The sequence below is a fragment of the Hydra vulgaris genome, chromosome 06, assembly GCF_038396675.1.
Source record: "Hydra vulgaris chromosome 06, alternate assembly HydraT2T_AEP".
In the NCBI taxonomy this organism is placed as follows: domain Eukaryota; kingdom Metazoa; phylum Cnidaria; class Hydrozoa; order Anthoathecata; family Hydridae; genus Hydra; species Hydra vulgaris.
The window spans coordinates 23,265,183-23,290,000 of record NC_088925.1 but is presented as its reverse complement, the minus strand read 5'-3'; the positions used below and the strand labels follow the sequence as shown (position 1 = coordinate 23,290,000).

General features: G+C 27.2%; 1 protein-coding gene across 1 annotated transcript in view; it reads left to right on the top strand.

Annotated features, from left to right (window-relative positions):
• LOC100210496 (RAC-gamma serine/threonine-protein kinase) overlaps nt 1–24,818 on the top strand; it is a 56,450-nt gene that overhangs the window by 26,131 nt on the left and 5,501 nt on the right. The window contains exons 9-14 of the mRNA XM_065799630.1: nt 551–619; nt 7,965–8,087; nt 8,554–8,682; nt 9,411–9,542; nt 13,060–13,142; nt 22,920–23,007. Of these exons, the coding sequence (XP_065655702.1) occupies nt 551–619; nt 7,965–8,087; nt 8,554–8,682; nt 9,411–9,542; nt 13,060–13,142; nt 22,920–23,007 (624 nt within the window). The remainder of the gene's footprint in view (nt 1–550; nt 620–7,964; nt 8,088–8,553; nt 8,683–9,410; nt 9,543–13,059; nt 13,143–22,919; nt 23,008–24,818) is intronic.

Sequence of the window (24,818 nt, the reverse complement as noted above, 5' to 3'; positions counted from 1 at the left end):
ACAGAGTCATTTTAGAGATTAGAGCTACTGGTTTGGATAATTTTCTGTTATGAACTAAGAAATGTTAGCTAATAGGGTTACCAACCTTAATAATAGTGGGTATCCACTTTTGTTGTTTACATTTTAAAAGTTGTTTACATTTTAAAAAGCTTTTCGATTGTAATAAGTTTGAAATTTAATTTTTTATTTTAATTGCATTTCAAAAATTAACTTAAATTATTTTTAGGTTAATAATTTTAAAGTTAATTTTAACTATTTTTAGGGTTGGAAGCCCTCTTAACTCTTATGAATATATTAACATAAATACTTCTTAATGCAGCTATTAAAGTAAATTTCAAATTGTAATAAGTTACATTTTAAAAGTTGTTTACATTTTAAAAGTTGTTTACATTTTAAAAGTTGTTTACATTTTAAAAGTTGTTTACATTTTAAAAAGCTTTTCAATTGTAATAAGTTTGAAATTTAGTTTTTTATTTTAATTGCATTTCAAAAGTTAATTTTAATTATTTTTGTCATCAGAATTAAATTAATGGTTTTATTACTTATTTAGGAACTAAAGTATTCATTTCAGACAAATGATCGTCTCGTTTTTGTGATGGAGTATGTAAATGGTGGAGAGGTTACTATTTTAATGTTTTTTTTTTCAATTTATGTTAAAATTTGTTTACAGTATAATTTTTATAAAACTAAGATTTAAAAGTTCTAACAATTCCCACCATAGAAAAGATTAATTTAAAGCAAATATTCACAAAACTTCTTAATTCAATTGAATTTTTAATGTATATGAACATTTCTATTTGAAAAATTAATACATTTTTTCTTCTCTTCCTTAAAAACTCTGATTTCGCTTTCTGCAACTTAACATATGCAAATAACATCTTTTAAGGATTGAACTAAGTATGGTTTAATACCACTGTTATTTTATTTAAATGTTGAATTTAAAAGTTGTATTTGTGATTAAACTAAGGATAAGCAAACAGGGATGATAGGTTTAAACCAAGTGGTTTAAACAAATCAAAAAAATATCAATTTAAACCAGGGATGCGAAGTCCGGAGTCGGAGTCCATGAAGTCCATATTTTAGCCCGGAGTCTTAGGAGTCCATAAAAATTTTAGGACTCCGGGACTTTTTTTATTTTATTTGTTAATGCACTTGTCACTAAGCACTAAAAAAGAGCATTTAACCGGGAAGCTAACCTTCTTTTTTGCCGATTTTATTTATTTGGCCAGATTGAGTATCGGTTCGAATGTCGCGCCTTGTTAAGAAGCATTACACAGCTCCATTTTACGTGTGAAATGGCCATTTACCTACCCCTTCAGTAGTTATACATTAAACCAAAACTTTTATCGTTTAGAATATTTAAATTATCTTTTGATATTGCTTATGTGACGTTTATTCAGAAAATATAAAGTAAAGCCATTTAGCCGCAATCGTGATCTAATAGGTTTTTTGTTAAAGAAACAGTTTGTTTAATTTTTTTTTTTGTTGTTGTTAAAATTAGTTAATAAAGTGTTTTAAGTTTAAAATTTTCATCATATTTTATTATAAGTTTTATATTTCTTAAATATAAAACTTTTAATGAAACCCATAATGTTAATTTTATATGTAACGATTTTTGTTTATTTATGTATAATTTAATAAAATAAAAAAAATTCCCATCAAGAAAGTACTTTTGATAAACTGTTTATTAAAGTAATAAACAGCTCATCAATTGTTTAGACCCAGGGGCGATTTCACGGTTTGTATGGAAAGGAGGTTATTGCCCCTTCCCCTATAAAAAGAGGGAGTTAACATTTGACTTACAGTTCAATATTTTTTATAAGACATTCATCACTTTTGAAGAACTCACCCTCCTTGTTTTACTCATAAAATCGTTCCCTGGCTAGACCAGTAGGTAATAATATGTTTGAGTATTTATTTGTTCAAATTTTTTTCAATATGTACCAAATTTAAGAATAAATGATATTTTAGTTTTGAAGCTTTTTTTTTGCATAAGTGATTTCGTTATTATTAACTTTTTAGATTTATCATAGAAAGAACGTCGATTAGAAATGATGAACTAGTTAATGAGCAATAAACAAATATTTTACCAAAGTAAAGTTCTTTAAAAAAAATTGTAGATAAAATTTGTGCTTTGTTCAAGCACTGTTTAAAACCGTTAAGTAGTGTGAAACTATAATTATAAATAAATAAAACTTGTAACTACTTTTATTAGGAAAAAAATTGTTTCTTTTAATTTAAACCCAAAATGTTGTGAGATAATACAATTATGTACATTGGTTTTCGGTCTTCTCTACTTAAAAAATGAAATTTTTTATTTTAATAACACTTACTGAAAAATTGCAATGAAAGCGATATGGTTTAGATACGAAAAGCTATCAAATTTAACTAACAAATTAATTATACGCAATAAAAAAAAAAGTTCAAATTTGTCTATAAGTTTGTGCTATTAAGTCAAACTAACGATCTAGACTATTGGTAAAAACCTACCATCTAAATCAGAAAGAAGCCAAAAAAAGGCTTATAAAAATACCTCAACAAATAAATAAAAATTATTTTGCGCAACAATTCCCTTTGATTGAAAAACTTCTAACGTTATCAATTCATAACTAGTCATGTTAACAACTTTCCTGACTGTTTTCGAGGGTTCTTGTACAGATAATTAGTTTGCTGAAGCATATATAACAGAGAACAAATACTTTGCATGTTCATAATAACTTGCAATAACAACATTATTATTTATAATGATATTTGCTGTTTACTCGTGAGCAACAATCTTGACTAGTAATGGCCGCTAAATATGCATCAGATACGATCTACTGACATTTTCATCGTACAAATAAAATGTTGAATGGATGTAAAGTAGTATACTTCAAATGTCTTGTTCCCGTAAGAAGTTAAAGTAATGAGTTATGCGGTAAAGAAATTACATGTGCCGTAAAAGCTCGCATTAGCAACCTTATATGACATTTATCTAGAAAACACGCAGAGCTCGTCATTACATTAGAAAAAGAAAAATTTGAAAAACAAGTAGAAGAAAAGAATAAGAAGCAAAAACATACAGCCATCAAATACATCAAATACAGCACTTCACAGTGTTTTGTACCACAGCAAATTAATTTGCATATAGAAAAAGATGAGTTTTTAGAAGCCTTAAACCAGCTAGTTTTGGTTGAAGGTCTTTCATTCCAGGTTCAAATTATTTTTTTGTTAATATTTATTAATTAATTTCAAAAAAAATCTAAAAAATCATGTTTTTTTGCCATTTTTTAATAATAATTTATTATTCTAAAAACAATTTCTATAGGCGTTTGATCGGGAACCTATTCAAAAGCTTTGCGGAAAAGTTGCATCTCATTTTGGATTTAAAATGAATAGAGGTAATATGAGAATTCAAATTAGTGATCTTGCCAAAAAGCATGGCGAACAAATCAAAAACAAATTATCGAAAATGCTAATTTATTTAAAAGTCAATTCTACATAAAGGCATATGCGCCACTACCTTGGTATAAACGTGCAATACTCAAACAATGATGAAATTGTTGTGATCAATCTTGGCACAATCGATACGAAGGGAAAACAAAGGGCGGTTTTTACACTAAAAAAATTATTGAGAAGTGTTTAGATAAGTTTGGAATCAATAAAATGAATATTTTAGGCCTCAGTGTTGACAATATGCTTTTTTTTACGAACAAACGAGTTTTTTATTTGAATATTTTTTGACAATGTAGATATTGTAATATTTTGTTCTATGGACTTTATAATTTAAAGTGTAATTAATGTAAATAAACATTTGAATCTTTTCATAATTTTATGATCATATGTTTTCAATTAATCTGAGAAATTGAGAATTCTGTGCGTTCGACAATACAAAATAAATAAAAGTTATCTTTGGAGTTGTATTATTCTTAATAATTGTAATCCTGCAAAAGCGGGACAAATCGACTTTTGGATTTAAGCAGTGGTTGCGCTCAGCTGCATAAACCCACGGATCCCTTATTTTTTCTAAAAAGTTAGGGATCCGTGGTTCAAACCCACCTTTGGGCAAGTTTTGCGACATTGGTTAGGAAGGAGGAGTGAATTCCGGCACCTAAAATATATATTAATATATTATTCATAATAAAAATATTATTGGTATCCTATCACTTTTCTGGCATTTATACATAAAAACTTCAGATAATAAAAATCCTTATTTAATTTAAGAAAGAAAAAAAAAAATTTCGGAGTCCAAGGAGTCCATGATTTTTGAGCACGGAGTCCCAAAAAATCGATGGAACTTCGCATCCCTGATTTAAATCAAACTTTTTTATTAAACAACATTAAATATTTAGTAAGAAAGTAAACCAGTTTACAAATAGAATTATATCTTTCATGTAAATGTGAATGCACTTTTAAAGATGTTAAAATCATAAAGATGCTTCTGAAAAATAGTTTCTAATATATATTAAATTTACAGTATCTTATTTACTTGGTATTGCCTATTTGTTTTTTTAAATGCAGCAACAGGTATATATATAAAAAATTTATCGTACATACAGATTGACTGAGTAGATAGGAAGAACATGCTGAGAGTGTTGTTTATATATATATATATATATATATATATATATATATATATATATATATATATATATATATATATATATATATATATATATATATATATATATATAGGGCTTGTGATGAAGAAAATCGCCAAGCGTGTTATATCATGCTCGTAAAATTATAATATGTTGTTATCGAGCGCAATTATGCTTGCTTGGGGTCTGGGCCGCGAGAACAATTTTGAAATTTGAAAATTGCAGAAGACTGTTTATAAAAAGCTTTCTATTTATTATACAACTTTCATTCGTCAATGTCTGAAGTAGTATCTACAACAGCGCATTTATATTACTTCAACAATGTAGTTTTTTATACTTCCCAACTTCTTGTTTTTTATTGGCGCCAGATCGCTATTTTTTTTAACTAGTAATGGTAAAAAAATGCAACCAAACAAAAACGCAAGTGCTTAATAAGTTCTTATAATAGTATTTAAAATGCTGTTAACTTAATATTAACGGTTTTTATATTTCTTAATATTTTTTTAATAAATAATTTTTTTGTAAATTAATAATTATTAAATATATTTTTTTATAATTTCTTATTTAAATAACGCTTTTTTTTATCATCAAAAAATTAGTAGATTATAATACAAGAATAATTTGAAATTCTTCTTCAAAACTCTTAGTTGTGAGTTAAATAACAGATTTTCCCCTCAGCTGTTGTCAGCGGTCTTTCCTCTTTTTCATTTTCGAAACTTAATGCTGCTAATTCATCAGTCCTAGAGGATTTTGTCTTTATTCCATCGGTTGAGGTTACACATCACTCATTTGAGGGTTTCTTGATCTCACATCTTGTTGCAGTAAGGTGAGATGCTTTTTCTAAATGTCTTTGAATTGTGTGGTTTGTCACAAAGTTTGTCCCATCAATAAACTGTAAAGCACCTTGTTGTATCAAGCCTTTATAACCTTGTAATACTGCTTCCCTATTTCTTGTATATTTCAATAATGTATGTAATTCCGTTGGTAATTTCAGTTCTAAAGCTAATTACCTCTTCAACTTTCTATTTCATGAATGTTGACAACATTACTTTGTTTCCTTTTGGAATATCCTTGATTGCGGACTTTCTAAACAGCAGAAATGTTTTGAATTAATTTAAGATAAAAACTAGTTAATAAAAAACCTATACTATATACAAAAATGAATTTAAAAAAATCTCCATTGTGAAAATTTATTTTCATTATAAACGATGTGTGGAATATTATTAACAATAAATCAAATAAATCTGACTTGATGTTTTTACAAAATTAAAAATATTCAGAAGCTTTAACTTTCTTATAGTTATTTCCTAATTTTCTATTCCCATTTCATTTGCACATTTTTATATTCACATTGTGTTTCCATGTGCACTTGGTTAAAATAGTTAACATTTCATTATTGAAATTAGCTGTAGCAATTTCAAACTGTTCATTCATTATGTTAGTGCTAAACGGAGAAATGCTAACAAAACAGAAACGTGCAGAAAGGGAGTGATGTAATGCTTATATTTTATATAAGTACTTCGTGTAAGTATATAATATAATATATATTATGTATATATTCAAATAATTATTGTCTATATATAATATAATATATCATATAGACTAACTATTTGAATCAAAACATAAGCATTTAATATGTGTATATACTGTTATTTTAATTTTCATTTTGATTTAAATATAATAAATATTATACTAAAGGTTATTTTTACTGCGCTTCAAGGTGCCTTTTAAATAAAAAAGATAGTTACAGTAAACCTAATGATTGAAAATATATATATATTTATATAATAAAAGTTGCGTACACTAAATAAGTTACATTTGCTATGGATTTTTTAAACATTTAAGACATTGAAGTTCAATAATAACTAAAATTTAATAAAACTTTTATGTTATTTTTTTTAAATTTTAAGTTATTGTAACCATTATTTTATTTTATAATAAAAGCAATAAAGCATAAAGTAAACAATAAAGCAATAATAATCTGTAACACATAAATTTGGATACTAAGTAAAAAGTAAACAGTAAAAAGCTTTATGTCTGACAATGCAGCTAATATGAAATCAATGCGACAAGTATTGTCATCTGAAGGAGGTATCTGAATAATTACTTATGGGTGTGCTGTTCATATGCTAAATTTTTTAGCAAATGATCTTAACATTGAAAATGTGAGCAAGCATGTTACACAGATAATAAAATATATACGAAATATTCATCAAGCTGGAGCAAATTCCATAAAAGCTATTTTTATAGTGTATTTGTTTTAAAAAATGAGTGGTGGAAATCTCTATAACCTTTGGACTGCAACATTATCATGGATATTGAAGGTTTGTTAAATGCACCAGCTTCTAGTGCTGGACATAAAAGAATTATTTTAACTTTTAAGCTTGTTCATTCCAAGTTAAGAAACAAGATGGGAGTAAAAAAAGGCAGCAAAGCTTGTTTTTATATACAGAACATTAAATAATGATGTATGGGTTGATGAATTACAGCAGAAATATTAATAGAAAATATAGTTTACTCAAGTAAAATGATTAATGCTTTTTTTTAATTAAAAAGGTTGACTAAACATGGCTTATTTTATAAAAAGAGTTTAAACCAAAAAACCAAGATTCATAGAATAAGATAAATAGCTCATCATATCATATGATAAGCTATTTATCTTTCAACATAATAATAATTTTTGACTTCTATTTAACATAAACTATCTATTGTTTAAAACAAACTCTTAACTTTGAAACTTGCACTATGTGCACTAGTTTTATATCTTTCTGTGAAGTTATATGCACTGCAAGAATGCACCATAGTTAAAGTTAACCAGCAAGTATAATGTAAATGCATGAAAAAACTTATGATCGAAAAATGTTTTTGCCACAAGCTGACGTCATGCGCAAACTTTTTGTTTTGGCTTCAAGATAAGCATCATTAGGCTGTGTCAATAATTTTTTATGGCCTAAGATTGCAAGCAATATATACACACACAAGTTAGCACAAAGTCCATAGTCTAAAGTTCAAAATAAAGGTAATTTATAAGGTGTTGATATTTTGATTTCCTTAACTGACTTAACAGCAACAGGTAGTTTATTAAAAATTGATATCCCTAGATCTAAATACATTTGAATGACACTGCAACAATGCTGATAACTGTTATAATACTATTTTATTTATTTTTATTGATTCTTTATTTGGTTTTTTCAATCCATGTTTATAAAACATCTTCTTGACTCTATTGAATAACATTTGAATGTATTACAAATAATATTTAGTATTATTATATACTTATTTAAATAATATTGTTTGAAATTATTACAAATAAATTTAATTATAGTGGGTTAGTTGTATTGAATTTTTTTTTATTATTTAAGACTTTTGCTTTTGTTTTTACAGCTATTTTTTCACTTGTCAAGAGATAAAGTGTTTTCTGAAGCAAGAGCAAGATTCTATGGTGCTGAGATTACGCTTGCTTTAAAATATTTACATGAAAATAAAATTGTTTACAGGGATTTAAAGGTTATTTTGTTTTAAATAATGTTTTAAGTTAAAAAAGGTTTACTTTAAACTATGAAAATAATACTTTCAATTAACATATTATTATTTTTTTTTATATATTACATATAATATTAATTTAATTTATTACTTTAAGATATTAAGTTATGTGTATTTAATGGATATCTAATATTATCTGAAAAAATTTACGGTTGACATAAATTCTCTAAATTTATGTCAACCTGGTACTCAAAAGAAGTGCAATTTTTAAAAATTGCAAAAATAATAATCATTTTGTATAAATAAAATTATTTTGCATAAAAGTTGTCATATCTTAATATTTTTAAAAAAATTTATATATATATATATATATATATATATATATATATATATATATATATATATATATATATATATAATGTTTATATATATATATAATGTTTATATATATATATAATGTTTATATATACATATTATTTTCTAAATTTAGCTGGAAAATCTCTTGATAAACTCAGAGGGTCACATCAAAATTACGGATTTCGGTTTGTGTAAAGAAGAAATATCTTTTACTGATACAACAAAAACATTTTGTGGAACGCCAGAATATTTAGCTCCAGAAGTAAGTATTAAATTAAATTTGAAATTAATAAAAAATTACAAAATGGTTTTATATAATTTATTTTTAGACTATATATTTATAAGGGAACATTTTTTTAAGTAAAAATATATTCATATATGCAACCCTCGGAATTAGGAAAAATGAAGTCGGCAATAGTTTGCCGACCTCAATCTTTTAGAGGTCGGCATCAGGTTGGCAAAACATAGAAACAAGGTCGGTAATTTTTTGGTGACCTCAAACACTTTCAGGTTGGCAGTTAGGTCGGCATTGCCAAATGCTGATCCTAATTCTGAGGGTTGTATATGTGTATAGTTTGTGCTTATTTAATGCAAAAGCAAATATTAGGTGGAGACATGGTGTGTGAAAAAAACAAAAACAAAAAAAATTATTATAATTTGGACTAATTTTATTTAAAAGCAAATATGCCACATTATATGTCTGTTTCTCCACACATAACTATAAAATACTTTGGCCCTATATAAGACAAAGTTGCAGGCATTTAGGGTGATTATAAGCAACAAATGAAAAAATATATAATTAATGAAAAGATATTCATATAAATTTTATCTTTTTTGTTATTGTACAGCAAAAATTTTGTTTAGTTCCAACACTTTGCAGTTCCACATGCAAGCATTTCTCATTGAGTCTTTAAATTTAACAATTAATTCTTGAAAACAAATCTATTATAAAATCTGCTAAAAATAAACTCTTATAAAATCTGTTTTCAGGTATTAGAAGACAATGATTATGGGCATGCTGTTGATTGGTGGGGTTTTGGAGTAGTACTTTATGAGATGTTGTGTGGTCGACTGCCGTTCTACAATCGAGATCACGAAGTGTTGTTTGAACTTATATTAAGTGTGAGTATTTTTTTATTGAATTTTTATTTATTTAACAGCAGTATATTTGCAAAAATTATAACTAAATATTACAGTTCCACAACAGTCATTGTTTTTTGTTTTTTAAAAACAGTATTTTTATGATGGCTGTAATTAAATTTCAAGTTTTGCTTTTCTGCATAATAGATTTTGCAACACAAAACTATTTTTATGAAAGTTTGTGAAAACTTGTTTTTATGAAATTATGCAAGTACTTGACATTTTTCAACAAATTTTAACCACAGGAATTGAAAAACACACACCTTTGTTTTAATGTCTTGTTTATTATAATGTTTGTTAATAAAAAATGTCTAAAAGTAAAAAAACCAAATTTGCAAAAAAAAAAGTTAAAGTTTATTTTAAAACTAAAATAGTTCGTGTCAAAAATAAATAATGTAATATTTAGAAGCATTCATGTCATATTCAGCTTTTATATTCAGAAGTTTAATGTTGCTAAGGCAACTAACTTTTTGAAGAAAAGTATAAATGAAACTGTTGGTGTTGATAGACTAGAGCAATAAGTTGAGTAATAGAGACGCTTATAATTGAACTTGTACAGTTTATAAGTAAAATTGGCTTCAGCTTGTAAATAAAAAGATATTTTAACTGTGGGATAACGTTTGGAGTAATATAATCAAACTTATTTATTCAAGATTGGAAAACTAAATTAAAGTGGTACCATGGTCTCATGAGAAAATATGGAAATAACACTTGTGAAAAAAAAGCAACTTGCATGCAAGCTGTATGAGCAGAGTCTTTGCAACAGGCAGTAATTAATGAAAAGTTTACTCAGGTTGATACTATTTATTGATAGCATAATTTAAATGAAAGGAGACAAGCAAGCCTTCCCAGGAAGCGTGTGCAGTTGCAGGCCTTGTTCATCAATGCTAAAAATAATTTTTTTAAACACTGACCACGGTAGTTCGCATCTTTTAACTTTTAAAGCGTTTCAATAATTTGCGGCAAAAGCTAAACTTATCTACTAAGAAAAAGAAAAAATCATAAAAAAGGAAACAAAATTGTAACGAAATCTAGTTTACTTAATTAAAAATCATATTTTAATTAAGTAAACTAGAAAAATTTAATAATTAAAAAAAAAATTTTAATAAAGTTTTTTTACAAAATTTTTATACAATTTTTGTATTCTTATTTTTTAGGGTGGTTTTTATCTACTGAATTTGATAGCGTTTTTTTTATAAATGTATTTGCCAAATTTGATGCTTGTCTGAAATTGTTTCTTTTATATTGCTCAATTCCCAATAATAATATGAATTACTAGAGATAATGAATATAACAATTGCTCTATTTGAAAAAATGTATTTAAAAACTTAAAAAAAAGTTTTAAATAGGTTTCTACAAATTTTATTAAAAAAGTTCAGTAACAATGCACTAGCCCGCAAGCTTTTGGAGTATCATCAATAACAATAGTTCATCAGGTAATAAACAGTCGGGTTTAAATGCACAATTTGGATAACCCAATGAAAGTGCAGACTATTCCAATAGGGGTAGTGAAAACAAAAAAATATTTTATATTTAAATATTAGAAATAATTACTTTTAATTTTTTTACATGAAAAACTTGTTTAAAATAAAAAATAATTTTACAAATAAATAGCAATTTGTTCTTTCGACTTCCTGTGCATTGATAAAAACAGTAAAGTTTAGCAAAAGCATTTGAAAAACAAATTTTAAAATTGTCCTTGTTTCTAGCGCAAATAATAAAGTATTTCCCTAATATACTGACTGAAAAAATCACAAATAAATTGTATATCAAAAAATGTTTTTATTTTTGTTACATGCTTTCTTTTGTTTTTTATCTGCTGTTTTCCATGACTTGGATCAATATTGGTAGTGGAAAATAACATATGTCTTCAAAAAAAAGGAAACAAATACAAAAAAAAATTTTAAGTATATTTTGTTTAGATTTTCTATTTCATATGGTATTTGTTTCCTTTCTTCGAATATTGCTGTTTTATTCTCTGTAGTTTCTTATAGCTTCATTTTGCCGCAAATTATTAAAGCGCTTACTATATAAAAATGTGGTCAAGTTGTCTAAAAAAATTACTTTAAACATGGACGAATAAGTTGTGTGACCGCACACGCTTCCTGGGAAGTCTTGATAAGAATTCAATTGAGGTAAAGAACATATTGTTTGATAAAAAGGTCTTCAAAAATTAATAAATAACTGACTTTAAATAAAAAAGACGTATTACTACAGTTAAAATTTGTTCCAATACTTGTAGAAATTACCTGCGATATCAAGTCATTTAAGAAAGTTGAAATTTAATGAAAGCTTGAGCTGATTTTAATGCTTGAGCTTTTGATGATTGTTGTTCTACTAAAAAATGGAAAGTTGTATGTGAAAGTGAAAGTATAAAATGGTTTTGTTTGACTATTTTGGCTTTTGAAAACAAATTACAAGTTTTTAGTATGGTTAATGATTTGCTGCAACTGTATACTGGGGTTTCCTTATTTACACCAATTTTTTTTTTAATTATTAGTTTGAATAGTTACTACTAAAAAACAGGAAACTTCCAAGTAATTCGCAAGAAGAACAATTTCAGCTGTAATAAATTTATAAATAGATCCCAGTTTTGAACGTTCAAAAGACATCTTTTTTAGGTCTGGTGGCCACTGGTATATAACACACTAAAAACATCATTTTTTAAATTTAAAATGATAACATTTCAATTATTTATAAACTAGATACCTAGTTACCTAGTAAATTTTATATGCAGTTTAAGTTTGTTTTAAAAGACAGTGGTGTACACTGGATTTTTAAATGTTTGAGTTTTAACACTTACAGGCATAATGCAAACACCAAACTTTTGTATGTTTATGCTTATATCAAAAAAGAATGTTTTGCAAATAATTGGGGTGATTGGAGCTTGGGAACAAAAAACCCCTAATTTTTGGGCCCACCCGGCCCTTAATGTGGGAGTAACGAGTTAATAAAATATTTTCTTTACTATTTTTGTCTAAATTCATATTCATCAACAAATTTCAAGTTTCATGCAATAATCTCTTAGTGTTCAGTTTTTATGACCCTGCAAATGTTTACATCCCCCTCAAATTGAGGGGGGTTAAAACTTTATATGGTCATAGTTTTTGAAAAATAAGAGATTATTGCATGATGAATATAAATTTAGATAAAAATAGTAAAGAAAATATTTTATAAACTTGTTGCTCCCACGTTAAGGGCCGGGTGGGCCCAAAAATTAAGGTTTTTTTGTTCCCAAGCTCCAATCACCCCAATTCTTTGCAAAACATTCTTTTTTGATATAAACATAAACATACAAAAGTTTGGAGTTTGCACAATACCTGTAAGTGTCAAAACTTAAACATCTAAAAATCCAGTGTACACCACTGAAAGATTAAGATGAAATTCAATAAAATAGATGTTATCTACCTACTTCTATTTACATATTGATATGTATATATAAGGTTTAAAAAAAATGTGAAGATTTTTTTTAGGCTTAAATTGTTTAAAAACATTTTAGGAACCAGTTCGATTTCCCTCTCGATTATCAGAGCCATCAAAAAGTATACTAAGTGGTTTGTTAGAAAAAAATCCAGAAAGACGGTAAGTCATGTTATGCATTTTTTTTTTTTTTTTTTTTTTTTTTAATTTTCTTAAGAAAAATGTTGTTTTTTAAAGTGGGTATACAGGCAGTTATTTACTTTTTTTTTAAAATGGTCTGTTGTATTTTTTACTTTTTATGTTTTTACTGTTTTTTCTGTTGTATGTTTCTATGCTTTTATATCATTTTAAAATATTTAAAAATTAGATAAATTATATCTTTAATGTATTTAATAATTTGAAGTATCAAATTGTTTTGAATTTGTATATTTTGCCCGCAAAATTTTATGTTAAAATTTTATTAAAATCTAACTCTGCCTATTCCTTGTCACACTAACCCGTTAGCATAAATTTATTAGAAATAAACAAAAAATATTAAGAGATAAAATCAATGGTAAGTGATTTATATATAGTTTATTATTGTCATTGCTCTATAGAACCCTAACCAGATATTTATTTTATTGATTAGTTATTATTAGAGTTAGCAGAAATAAATAAGAAAGTGAATTTCAAGATGACAGGTCAAAGATGGCTGTTTCAAATATAGCCTATATTCTTACCATGGTCCTACAATGTCTTATACTAACCTGTCAAAGTTAGCAGAAATATACAAAAAAAGAAAATTTGAAATGGTGGACCAAAGAGAGTTGTTGCATATCTAAGGTTTAACTATAGCGAAGATTGCTTCTCTTTATCATGTCTGACATTTACTTACTTTCAATTCTATTCTCTACTTCTAAAAATCTCTTATTCATCACTGTATGGAGTACTGTTATCATATTTGGGCTGGTTCTAATTATTAAGGGTCTGCGTCTCGTAAAAAATTTATTTCAATACCAATACCAAGGAAATAGGTGCAATGTTATTAAAAAAAGCATGAGCAAGTCTATTTAACTTAGTTATTATATATTTATTTAGTTACTTAGATTATTATATATTCTTGCTTAAATGTGCACGGAACTAAAACTCTAATGTTTAAAAACATAAGAATCACAAAAATAAATAATATAAAAGATAACTAACTTACACGTTATTATGTTATTTATTATAATTTTTTTTAAATGTTTTATTTACTTATTTAAACCTTGAATTTGAAATTCTAAACTTAATTTTTACGTTGTTAATCTAATGGTTTTGCATCGCTGTGCTTTAATGTCTTCAAAAACGTGATGGCAGTTTTTGCAAACTTAAAACTATTTAAAATACGGCAATACACATAAAAATAAGAAGAGTGAGTAAAAATTTGGACAATCTAAAACACTCCTTCAATTGAACGCGTAGTAATTAAACTGTAATACTAAATTAATTTTTGTGATGTCACATTCGACTAACCCCCTCCCTCTCCTTGTCACAAAATTTTGCTTCAAATCCCCCTGTTCTGCGCCCCCTCCCCCAATTAGGGTGACGTACTTTATTGATGACCCCTTAGTACAAGGTTAAATTTGTGAACTCATCTTAGAAATTTTTCAGGTTGATTAGTCTAGTCTTAATTTAAAAAATACCAAGAAAAGTCTTGTTATTTCTTGAATTACTAGTTATTTTTTAAGGTTGGTCTTGATTCATTCAAGACTTTTCAAGACAAGACTGAAATGGTCTTGTCTTGGTATTGTCTTGTCTTGTCTTGCTAAAATGAGTTTAACAAGACTTTTTATTTCAAGACACAGACCCTTACCAACTATGCCCTTTCTCTTTTTGATAAATTCCGAAAGCGCATTGTAAATGTAGTTGAACCTGCTCTATCTGCTAAGCTTGAGCCTCTATCCCATCATTGTAAAGTTGCATCTCTTTCTCTTTTCTACAAATACTATCATGGTTGCTGTTCAAAGGAACTATCATCTCTAGTTCCATCAACTAAAACTCATTCTTGCTTTACTCGTCATTCAGCAAAATCTCATTCTTTTACTTTATCTGTCCCTGCATGCTCTAAAAACTTTTATTATCTGGTTTTTTCCCCGCATTTCAACTCTTTGGAACTCTCTCCCAACTTCATGTTTTCCTGACTCATTCAACTTACAACTTTTCAAATCTTTTGTCAATAGTTTCCGTGCTCTATAACTCAATTCTTTTTTTTCTAGTAACCCCCAACTTAATAGTGGTTGCTTGCAACCACTATTAAGTTGGGGTTACTAGAAAAAAACCTTGATTGTATTAATACAATCAAGGTTGCTGCTTAAATGAACTATCTCTAGTCCTATTAACCAAGACTCATACTTGCTTGACATGTCATTCAGTAAAGTTAAAGAGAATGTGACATAATTACGTTTATCTTTATTTAATCCACCATTTGTAGAACACTAGAAAACTATTTCTAAAGATTCTCTAACTTTTTTCCTAAAATAATCTCCTTCCACTTTAACTGTATTATTTTCATTACAGCCAAACGCACCATGGCAATTTCTTTAATGCTTTGCCACAGCCAAATTTTTTCACTTTCCCTCAAAAGTATGTTTTTGACATTGGCTAATGTATGTTAAAATTTTGAGCTTCATTTTACCAACAAAAAATTTCCCACATAAACACTCTAGTTTTTATATTACTTGAATAACAAGGGTATATATAACCCCTAGAAAAATTGTATTATCTAGTATGACTGCTTTGATACAATTGCAATTTAATTTTGTTTTGTTTTGTTTTGTTTGCACATATATTGTTTTTAGTTAACCATTTCCATGTGGTCATTCTTCATTGTTTAAGCTTTTTTTACATCGATCTTTTTATTGATGCAATATTAAATAAAGATTTACTTGGTGAACTCAATATCCATTAGATCAAGGTACTGATGTATCCGTTAGATCAAGGTACTGATGTATCCGTTAGATCAAGGTACTGATGTATCCGTTAGATCTAGGCAGAGATCTAGTCAAGACAGTAAAAGCCAACACCAAGACTAAGACCAAGACATTTAGGTTCAAGACCAAGATCAAGACTGAGTTCTTCAAGACCAAGACATTAAAAAATCAACCCAAGACCAAGACTTTGAAAGTTTTTACAAGAATGGGATCAAGACTTAGGTTCTAAAAAGTCCCACACAATGAAACAATAAGGGGTGAATAGGTTTTATTTGTTGACCAGCTTCGCACCCATTCTTTATTTATTAGGCTGGCGTAGATGTATTTATAATACATTGTTTCCAGTTTAGAATGTTGAATGCTGGATCGTCTTAACTCAATGCATGGGTTTTGCTCGTGTCTCTGTTTTTATGACTAGACAACTCATTCTATTATCTCTTAATGAGGGTACAGCTCTAGAGCTTAGTTTTATGGTTCTGAGGCCAACTGGTAGTCAGATTTCCCTAACTCTGGCGTAGCTTTCAAAGAGACCAATTCTATCAACAGCTGTAAAATATTAGAGCACTAACAGTGCCATGTTGCGCATGGATGGTGTCCCTATTCGTACTTTTGGTGTGTATTATTGAGGCTACATTTGGAGCCTTTGTTACGGCTTAGAGTTTATTAAAGTTTATTAATAGAAATGAGGCAATTGCTTGGACTATTAAATAGTGTATTGAGTACTATCTGTGCTTTGAGTCAGTTTCTTTAGTCAATTTAAAAAATAACTGAAGTATCAAAAACTATAAAACACAAAAAATCATTGTCATAACCAAGTTCTCTAAATATATCAACCACTAACAGGCTTGGTCGAGAAAGGCATGCAATCGCACTCTAATCTTGACCACGCATAAAATATTTATTTGCGACAACTTGGCCACGGCTCTTTAGATGCTTTGAGAACATTTAAAAAAAAATAATCAAGGGTAAAAAACTTTAACTGGACCAATGAGAGACAATTACAAAAAGTAAAAGCTGCCTGATTAAATTGTTATAAATTAAGTTTAGAATAATTAATAAACTTCGTCTTTTATAATGTTTAAATTATAATTAAGCGACACTTTTTTATATAAAATAAAAACTTTTTATGTATGAATGTTTTTTGTTATGTATGTTGTTTTTTTTGTTTATGTGTGTTTGTGTTCTGTCTCGGCCTCTGGCGCGGTGTTGGTTCACTTGTAAATCACTTAATATATGTGTTTGTGTTTTGTTATGTATGTTTTTGTTTATGTATGTTTGTGTTCTGTTTCGGCCTCTGGCGCGGTGTTGGTTCACTTGTAAGCCACTTAATATATGTGTTTGTGTTTTGTTGTGTATGTTTTTGTTTTGTTTATGTGTGTTTGTGTTTCATATATATATGTGTATGTTTGTGTTGTGAAACAATATTGTCTAATGTTGATTCTAGCTCCTTAACTTTTAGTTTTGTTGAGCACTCTCTACATGGGATGTATCATAATTGATGCATAATGCTGGCCCACTGCTCTTTAGTTTGTGTACTTAAGCATGTTAAAACAAATCTTTGAAATTGCTTTAAAATAGATTTCTAGTTTTATTGCTAAGATTTAATCCAATAAAATAAGTACATTACTGAAGAGTCCTGAAGGACGAAACAATATAGTCTACTGTTATATATATATATATATATTATACATACATAACATATATAACATTAATATATATGATATCTTTGGTTGTCATATTCTTGTTATACGATTATATAAATAAGTTGAATTTAATAAAAAGGCAGCGTATAAACTAATATATGTATATATTATATGCTGTATATATAAAACTTTTAGTAATATAGATTAAAATATGTTATTAAAAAGTTTGTACGCTGCCATTTTATTTAATCTTTTAAATATCTGTGTGTGTGTCGCTCCAACAATAAGTCAACCTATTAAAATAAAATTTGTTTGATAATATATACTTATAACAATTTAAACTAGAAATATCAACAAAAACTTATCAAAACTCAATTAATACAAATTTAAAAAAAAGATTCTTCGGAATATTCTGGAACTTTAATTCACTAAGTCAGTGTATTTTTTGAACCAATAGAATTTCTTTGTTCGTAGATTTAGCGGGTTTTTAATGTTTGCAAATATTCTTTATGTTATCCTTCTGCACCAAGATGTTTTGAGAACATTTATGTTTGAGTATGTTTCCATGTTTGTCCGCATAACAATTATTTTTTTAAATACACGCTAAAAAATTAACTTCATAACTATAATGTTTTTATATTAGCGAATGCTTTAAAACATTCAGGTTAAAACATTAGGTTTAAATCCACAGACTATTTTTTTATGTGCTTTCGTTTAGCTCCACTTCACTCTATCACCTTTCACTATGTTCCATTTTGCTCTCTTTCATCTCAAGACTGCACTCTTTATGATGTTATTTCTGATCAAATTAACCAAGCCCTCTCTTTATCCTTCAGGCAATATTGTTATTGTTGGTAAATTTATTGATCATCACACTGAATGGCTTGGTTCTAGTGTCAGTGACTCTGCAAGTGTTAAGGCCCACAACTTTTGCCTTTATCAATCTCTAATGCAAATATTCAACTTTCCAATTTGCTTTCCAAACAATCTGAGTCGTTTACCTTCACTAGTCGATTAATGGCTTGTTTCTGATTCTAGTTGGTGCTCAGTTTCTTCACATTCACCCTTAGGTGCTTCTGATCACAGTTTGATCTATTTAAATTTGTTATCTTGTTCTTTTTCATCATCAGAATCCCCGTATCATCATACCTCTTACAACTATTTAAAGCTGACTGGAACTCTTTCTGTGATTTTCATTGTGATAGCTTTTGGGTAGAAATCTTTACTTTTGCTGACAAATGTGCTACTTATGTAACTTCTTGGATTCAGGTTGGGATGGAATCTTTTTTTCACTCTTGATAATTCCAAGTCAAGTCTCACTCTACTTCATGGTTTTCCTCTCATTATGCTCTTCAATTTCCAATTATAAATATTACTTCCATATCTATCACCAAAACAACTCTGCAGAAAACCAGTTTTGTCTGACAAAGTTTGCTATTCTCATGTCACAAAACCTTGTATTTCATCTTAAAAATTAGGCTCCCAAGACTTCCAGAGAATCTTTAACAGTGTCTATAATAAAGGCAAATCTGTCATTCCATCACATGGTTCAGAATTGTTACTTCACCTAAAGACAAAGCTAAACCACTACATGGTTTCTCTACATGGTTCATATTTGGTTACTTCACCTAAAGACAAAGCTGAGCTGTTTGCTAAACACTTTTCATCAATCTCATCTCTTGATTCAAGTGCTTATCAGAGTCTTGTTTTCCAGCCTGCTGGAAAGCGGCATCTGTTACCTCAATTTTCAAAAATTCTAGAGAGAAATCTGACTTGTCTAACTACTGTCCCATTATTCTTCTTCCTATCATAAGCAAGGTTTTTGAGTCTTTAATTTACAAATACTTAATCTTTCGTCTTGAATATATTAACTTACTTTCTTATCATTATTATGGATTTTGATCTTCTTGTTCTACTGCTGATTTGTTAACAATAATAATCAAAACGTTTTATGTGCATTAGATAAATAAGGAGAGTTTAGGTCTATCGCTCTCAGCATTTCTAAAGCTTTTGATAAAATTTGGTATGTTGGTCTTCTCCATAAGTTCTCTTCTTTTGGTGTATCAGGTAACATCTTTAAGATTATTGAACCAATTATACCAATCATAGTATAAAAGTCTCGAGACCTACATCTCTAGGTATAGGTAATGATGTTTCAGAACAGATTTTCTATCTAGTATTTTGATATTTGGAATGTTTTTGAGTCAAAGCAGTTTAACATAAAAGCAAAAATATTTAACACAAAAAAATCAAAAAAAAATTATTTTAATTGTTCAACTAATTTTCAATGAAAATCAACAAAACAAACATGATAAAAATTTATTTTATTTATTTTGTTTAATTGTATTCAAAAGTTAAAAAAATTAAGTACAATAAGATTGATTAACAATGTCAGCTGTATTTAAACATCAAATAGTCTGTTTCAGGGTTTTTTTGATTTAAATCAGTTGATTTAAATCAATTTAAATCATGATTTAAATCAGACGAATAAAAATCATGATTTAAATTGATTTTTTTGATTTTAATTATTTTTAACGATTGTTTATTGATTAATCAAATTGAAGTAAATTGCATTAGCTAAGTACAACTACTGCATAAACTAGTATTAGTTATAATAGTCAGATAATACATTATAAAATATATATTAGTAATAAAAATCATTAAATTTTTAAATTTATTTTAAGATTTTTATCCATATAAGTAAATTTTTTTTTTTCATGTTTTAATTTATTGACTAATTACATTAATTTCTGTTTTTGTAACTATTTATATAATAAATATAAATATATTCCTTTTATATAAGAGTATATTCAAATTTTTTTAAATTACAGTATTCATTTATAATTGGTTGTTATTTTTTAGTTGTAAAATAAAATTAATATAACTAGAAACAAAAATGTCTGGTGCTGGTAGAAAAGAAGATGCAGTTTTGACATGGTTTCAAGAAATACCTGCAAAGTTTGGGAAAAAAGATAATAAAGCTAAATGCAAAAGTTGTGGTGTACAAATGCAAGGTTTGGTTGCTCAAATGAGAAACCACAAAAGTGATGGTAAATGTAGTTTTCTGAAAGATGTTCAAGATGACAAAAACATTATTATTTGTCAAGAAATCTTAGAAAATATCAACCAGACAACTGAAGAACCACATTCTAGTCAATGTTCTGTTAATAAAAGTGAATTTAGTTAATCTGCTGTAGATAAAACAAGATTTTTGTGTTAAAATAAAAAGACAGTGACAAGACCAAGCAGTGGCAAGACAGTGACAACTAAATTGGATTCATACCTTATTAAAACCACTAAATCTGAAAAAGAAGCTATTGATGAGCAGATAGCAAGAATGATTTATGCTACTAACTCGTGCTAACAAATGCAAAAAACAATTTGATTGTAAAGTTTGCAGTGTAGTAACTGATAATGCAGCAAATGTGTCAAAAATGAGACAACAATTGGAAACTCTAGATAATGTTAATGTTATTACATATGGATGTTCAGCTCTCAATTTCTTATTAATTATTACTTATTAAAATTCATATTCTCAATCTATTGGCCCAAGATTTGGCAATTCCAAACATCAAGAAGCAGATTGTTCAAGTTGTTAAATATTTTAGAAACAACCATTTTGCTGCTGCTACATACAAAGCAAAAGAGGGGCTACAACTTATAATGCCCCAAGATGTCAGATGGAACACATTGGCTGATTGTCTTGAATCCTATCTTAAACAATGACCGATTCTGTTAACAATTTGTGAAGAAAACAGAACAATAATTGATAAGAATATTACAAATATTATAAATAACCTTGGTGTAAAGCAAAGTGCAGAAGAAGGTTACAAATGCTTAAACCAACAGCAGGACATTAGTACTATTGGTGACAGTGTAGTGATATGGAAAAATCTTCAGAGGGAATTAAGTCCTAAGCTTAGTTAAGATGAATTTATTCAAAAGAATACAACCTATAACCCGGCTCATTTCTTGGCTAATATTGTTAATCCTAAATACAGAGGTAAAGAATTAACTGATAAGGAAAAAGAGATTAATATGGACTTTGCAGCTTCAAAGAATCCAGATTTTCTTCCACTTTTGGTTAACTTTAAAGCAGAAGCAGCACCATTTAAAAAGTTTATGTTCCATGATAACATTGTTCAAACTATTAAGCCATGTGATTGATGGAAATATCATAATGATCCTGTGAATCAGGAATTACTGAAAGTTGTTGAACAGTTACTACTGTTGCTTCATCTGCAGGAGTTGAAGGAATCTTTTCATCATTTGGTCTTGCACATTCAAGCAATAGAAATAGACTCGAAATTGAGAAAGAAAGCAAATTGGTTTTTCTATTCAAACTATTTAATCAAAAAGCATAAGAATCAATGAGTTTAATTGATTATTTACAAATCTTCAAAGATTTGATCTTTGAAGATTTGTAAATAATCAACATTAAAAAAGATTTTTCAATGTTTTAAATTAATTTAGTTATATTTTCATAAAAAACTCATTTCATTAAAAACTACTTGATTAAGAGTTTATTTTTCCAAAATGTAATTTAAATCAAAAAAATCCAATTTAAATCAAAAAAATCGATTTTTTTGATTTTTTTAAAAAAATCATGATTTTTATCAACCCTGGTCTGTTTACCAATAAACTATATGTAAATAAATAAAGCATTAAAGTTATTTTCCTAAAATCAAACTTTAAGTTTCAAATTAAAATAATTAAAAACCATAATTTTGTTTTTTTAATCTTCTGTCTGATAAAATCAGACAAAAAATTAAAAGATAATAATTTTCTTATATATTAATAATCTATTAAATATACAAAAAAATACAATTCAAATATATTAATACAACAAAATGTTTCTAAAATGTTTAGTTATGGAATTTTTTATTCTATTGAAAAAATATTCAATAAGAAAAGAATTACACGATTTCACTACCTTTTTGTTAAAAATTACACGATTTTTACCAAGTTTTAATTAAAAATTACTTGATTTTTACCAAGTTTAAAAAATATTTAATTAAACGTATTAATTAAAACTATTGTTAAAAAAGATTTTGTTGTTTTATTATAAAGGATTGCTAATAAAGATTCACAAAATATTTAAACATTTAAATGATATTGCTTGATACTGCTATAAATTAAAATATGAAATTATGAATAATTAGGCTTTGCTATTTATTATTTATTCAATTGGAAAAATCATTAAAATGATTTTTAGAAAAAAATATAGTTAAATGCTTTAACAGACAAAATGCTACTTTTGCATGTAAATATCTTTAAGCATATTATAAAATTTATTTATGTAAACTAGTACAAATAAGTTTATTTGTTTATTTTTATTTAATGAATAGTTTGGGAGGTAGCTTAAGAGATGCTGAAGAAGTTATGGCACATAAATTCTTTCAAGATATCAATTGGAATGATGTTCTAAATAAAAAGGTATTTATTTTTTATTTACAAGTTGTAAAATGTCAATACAATTTTATTTTAAAATTTGAATGCTACTTGCAATAAAATAAAATTAAAATAAAAAATTAGTAAAAAGTTATTTGTTACTAGCAAAGTTTAAAAAAAAATTAGTTATTATTAATACAGTTATTAAATTTAATAGTTTTAATAACTGTTACAGCTATTTTTTTTTTTTAAAAAAGTGACTTTTTTTTTGCTGTTACAATCATCTCCCAACCCTTCAACTATGAAACATAAGTCTTGATGGCCGCTGTGCTGAGAAACAAATTAAGTACTATCAGGGATGTGGTAAAGATTCTCACCACTTCTCTGGTAGTTTCCAAACAATTGCTCTACAACTACACCACTACTGCATACCAATTGGCTCATATTGACTTTTTATTTATAGTTTACTCCTTGCCTGGGTTCTTTGTTTATGATTTTTTTTTAAAAAGTATGACATATGCAGCTAATCTCTGTGTATAATTATGTGTTAGATTACCAGATAATCCAGATAGCTCTGTGAAAATGCTTTTAAAATATCAAAAATATAGTTTTTTTCAATTATTTGTTTTAATTTATTTTTAATTAAATACTTTTTCTCAACAGCATCAGTAATATGATTTTCATGCTCTGCAGAAGATTCCAGTTTTGTAATTGTTAGTTCAAAAAAGTTTGACAAAATAAACAGCTCTTATTTATAGGTTTTGTTTTTGATATAAATTTTATTGTTTTCGTTTAATTTATGTGGAAGTTAACGAGTAGAGAAAAACAGGCATTTTGTGTATGTAAAGCGGCTACTTTGAAAGGTGAGTAACAACGACATGTTGTTTAAGTTATTTTAACGATGCTGTAGCTAGTTGTTGAATGAACAAATATAACTATTTATATCTGCATAATAGTAAGTGTAAATAACAACACAATATGCCAGCATAAATTAAACTAATATCTAGTTTTTTTAAACTTTATTTAAAAAATAAAACTATACTATAATATCATTTCTTTCTTAAAATTTTTTTTATGTTAATTCACCTCCCAAGGCCGAGAAAGCCACTACAGATGAGGAGGCTATTTAATTAACCCCTCTCAACTCTAAAACTTAGAAATACAAACCTTGACAAACAAGGCTGCTGTGCAGAGAAACAAATTGAGCGCAATACTAGGGATGTGGTAGATATTGAAATTGGAACCTCTCACTTATAAAGCAAGTGCTCTACGCGACACCTTATTTAAAATGTGTTTTTATGATGTTGTTTCTAAATATTAGACATTTGAGGTTTTTTTGTAGCATTGTTTTTTTAAATGCACTTTTCAGTTTGGGTATAACATTGACATGATTGCTTAAACCAACCCATGGGCCAAGAATCAAGCAAAAGTTGGCAGAATGTTTTTTACATGGAATCAAACAAAGCAAAACCTAAATCAAAAGAGTGGTAAAATTAGTAAAAAAAAAAATTACCAATACATCAAATGTCAGCAGATCCAAATACTGGTAGTTGAAGAAAAATCCACACCTAATAATGTTGCATCATAGTGGTAAAAACAAAACATCAGATGGCGAAAAAATTTTGATGTAAAAAATTATCTTGTTGTTTCAGAAATTAAACAAAACAACAAAAAGTCTGTAATTTTTCATTGGATTTAGATATTTAGTCATTAATGTAGAGCTTAATATATTGACAGTTTTTAGTCATAGATAAAAAAAGTTTTTAATCATAGATTAACAGACCTTTTTATATAGAATTGAAGCTATTTGTTATCTTTAAATAATAGTATTTCAATGCATTTTCATTGCAATTTTA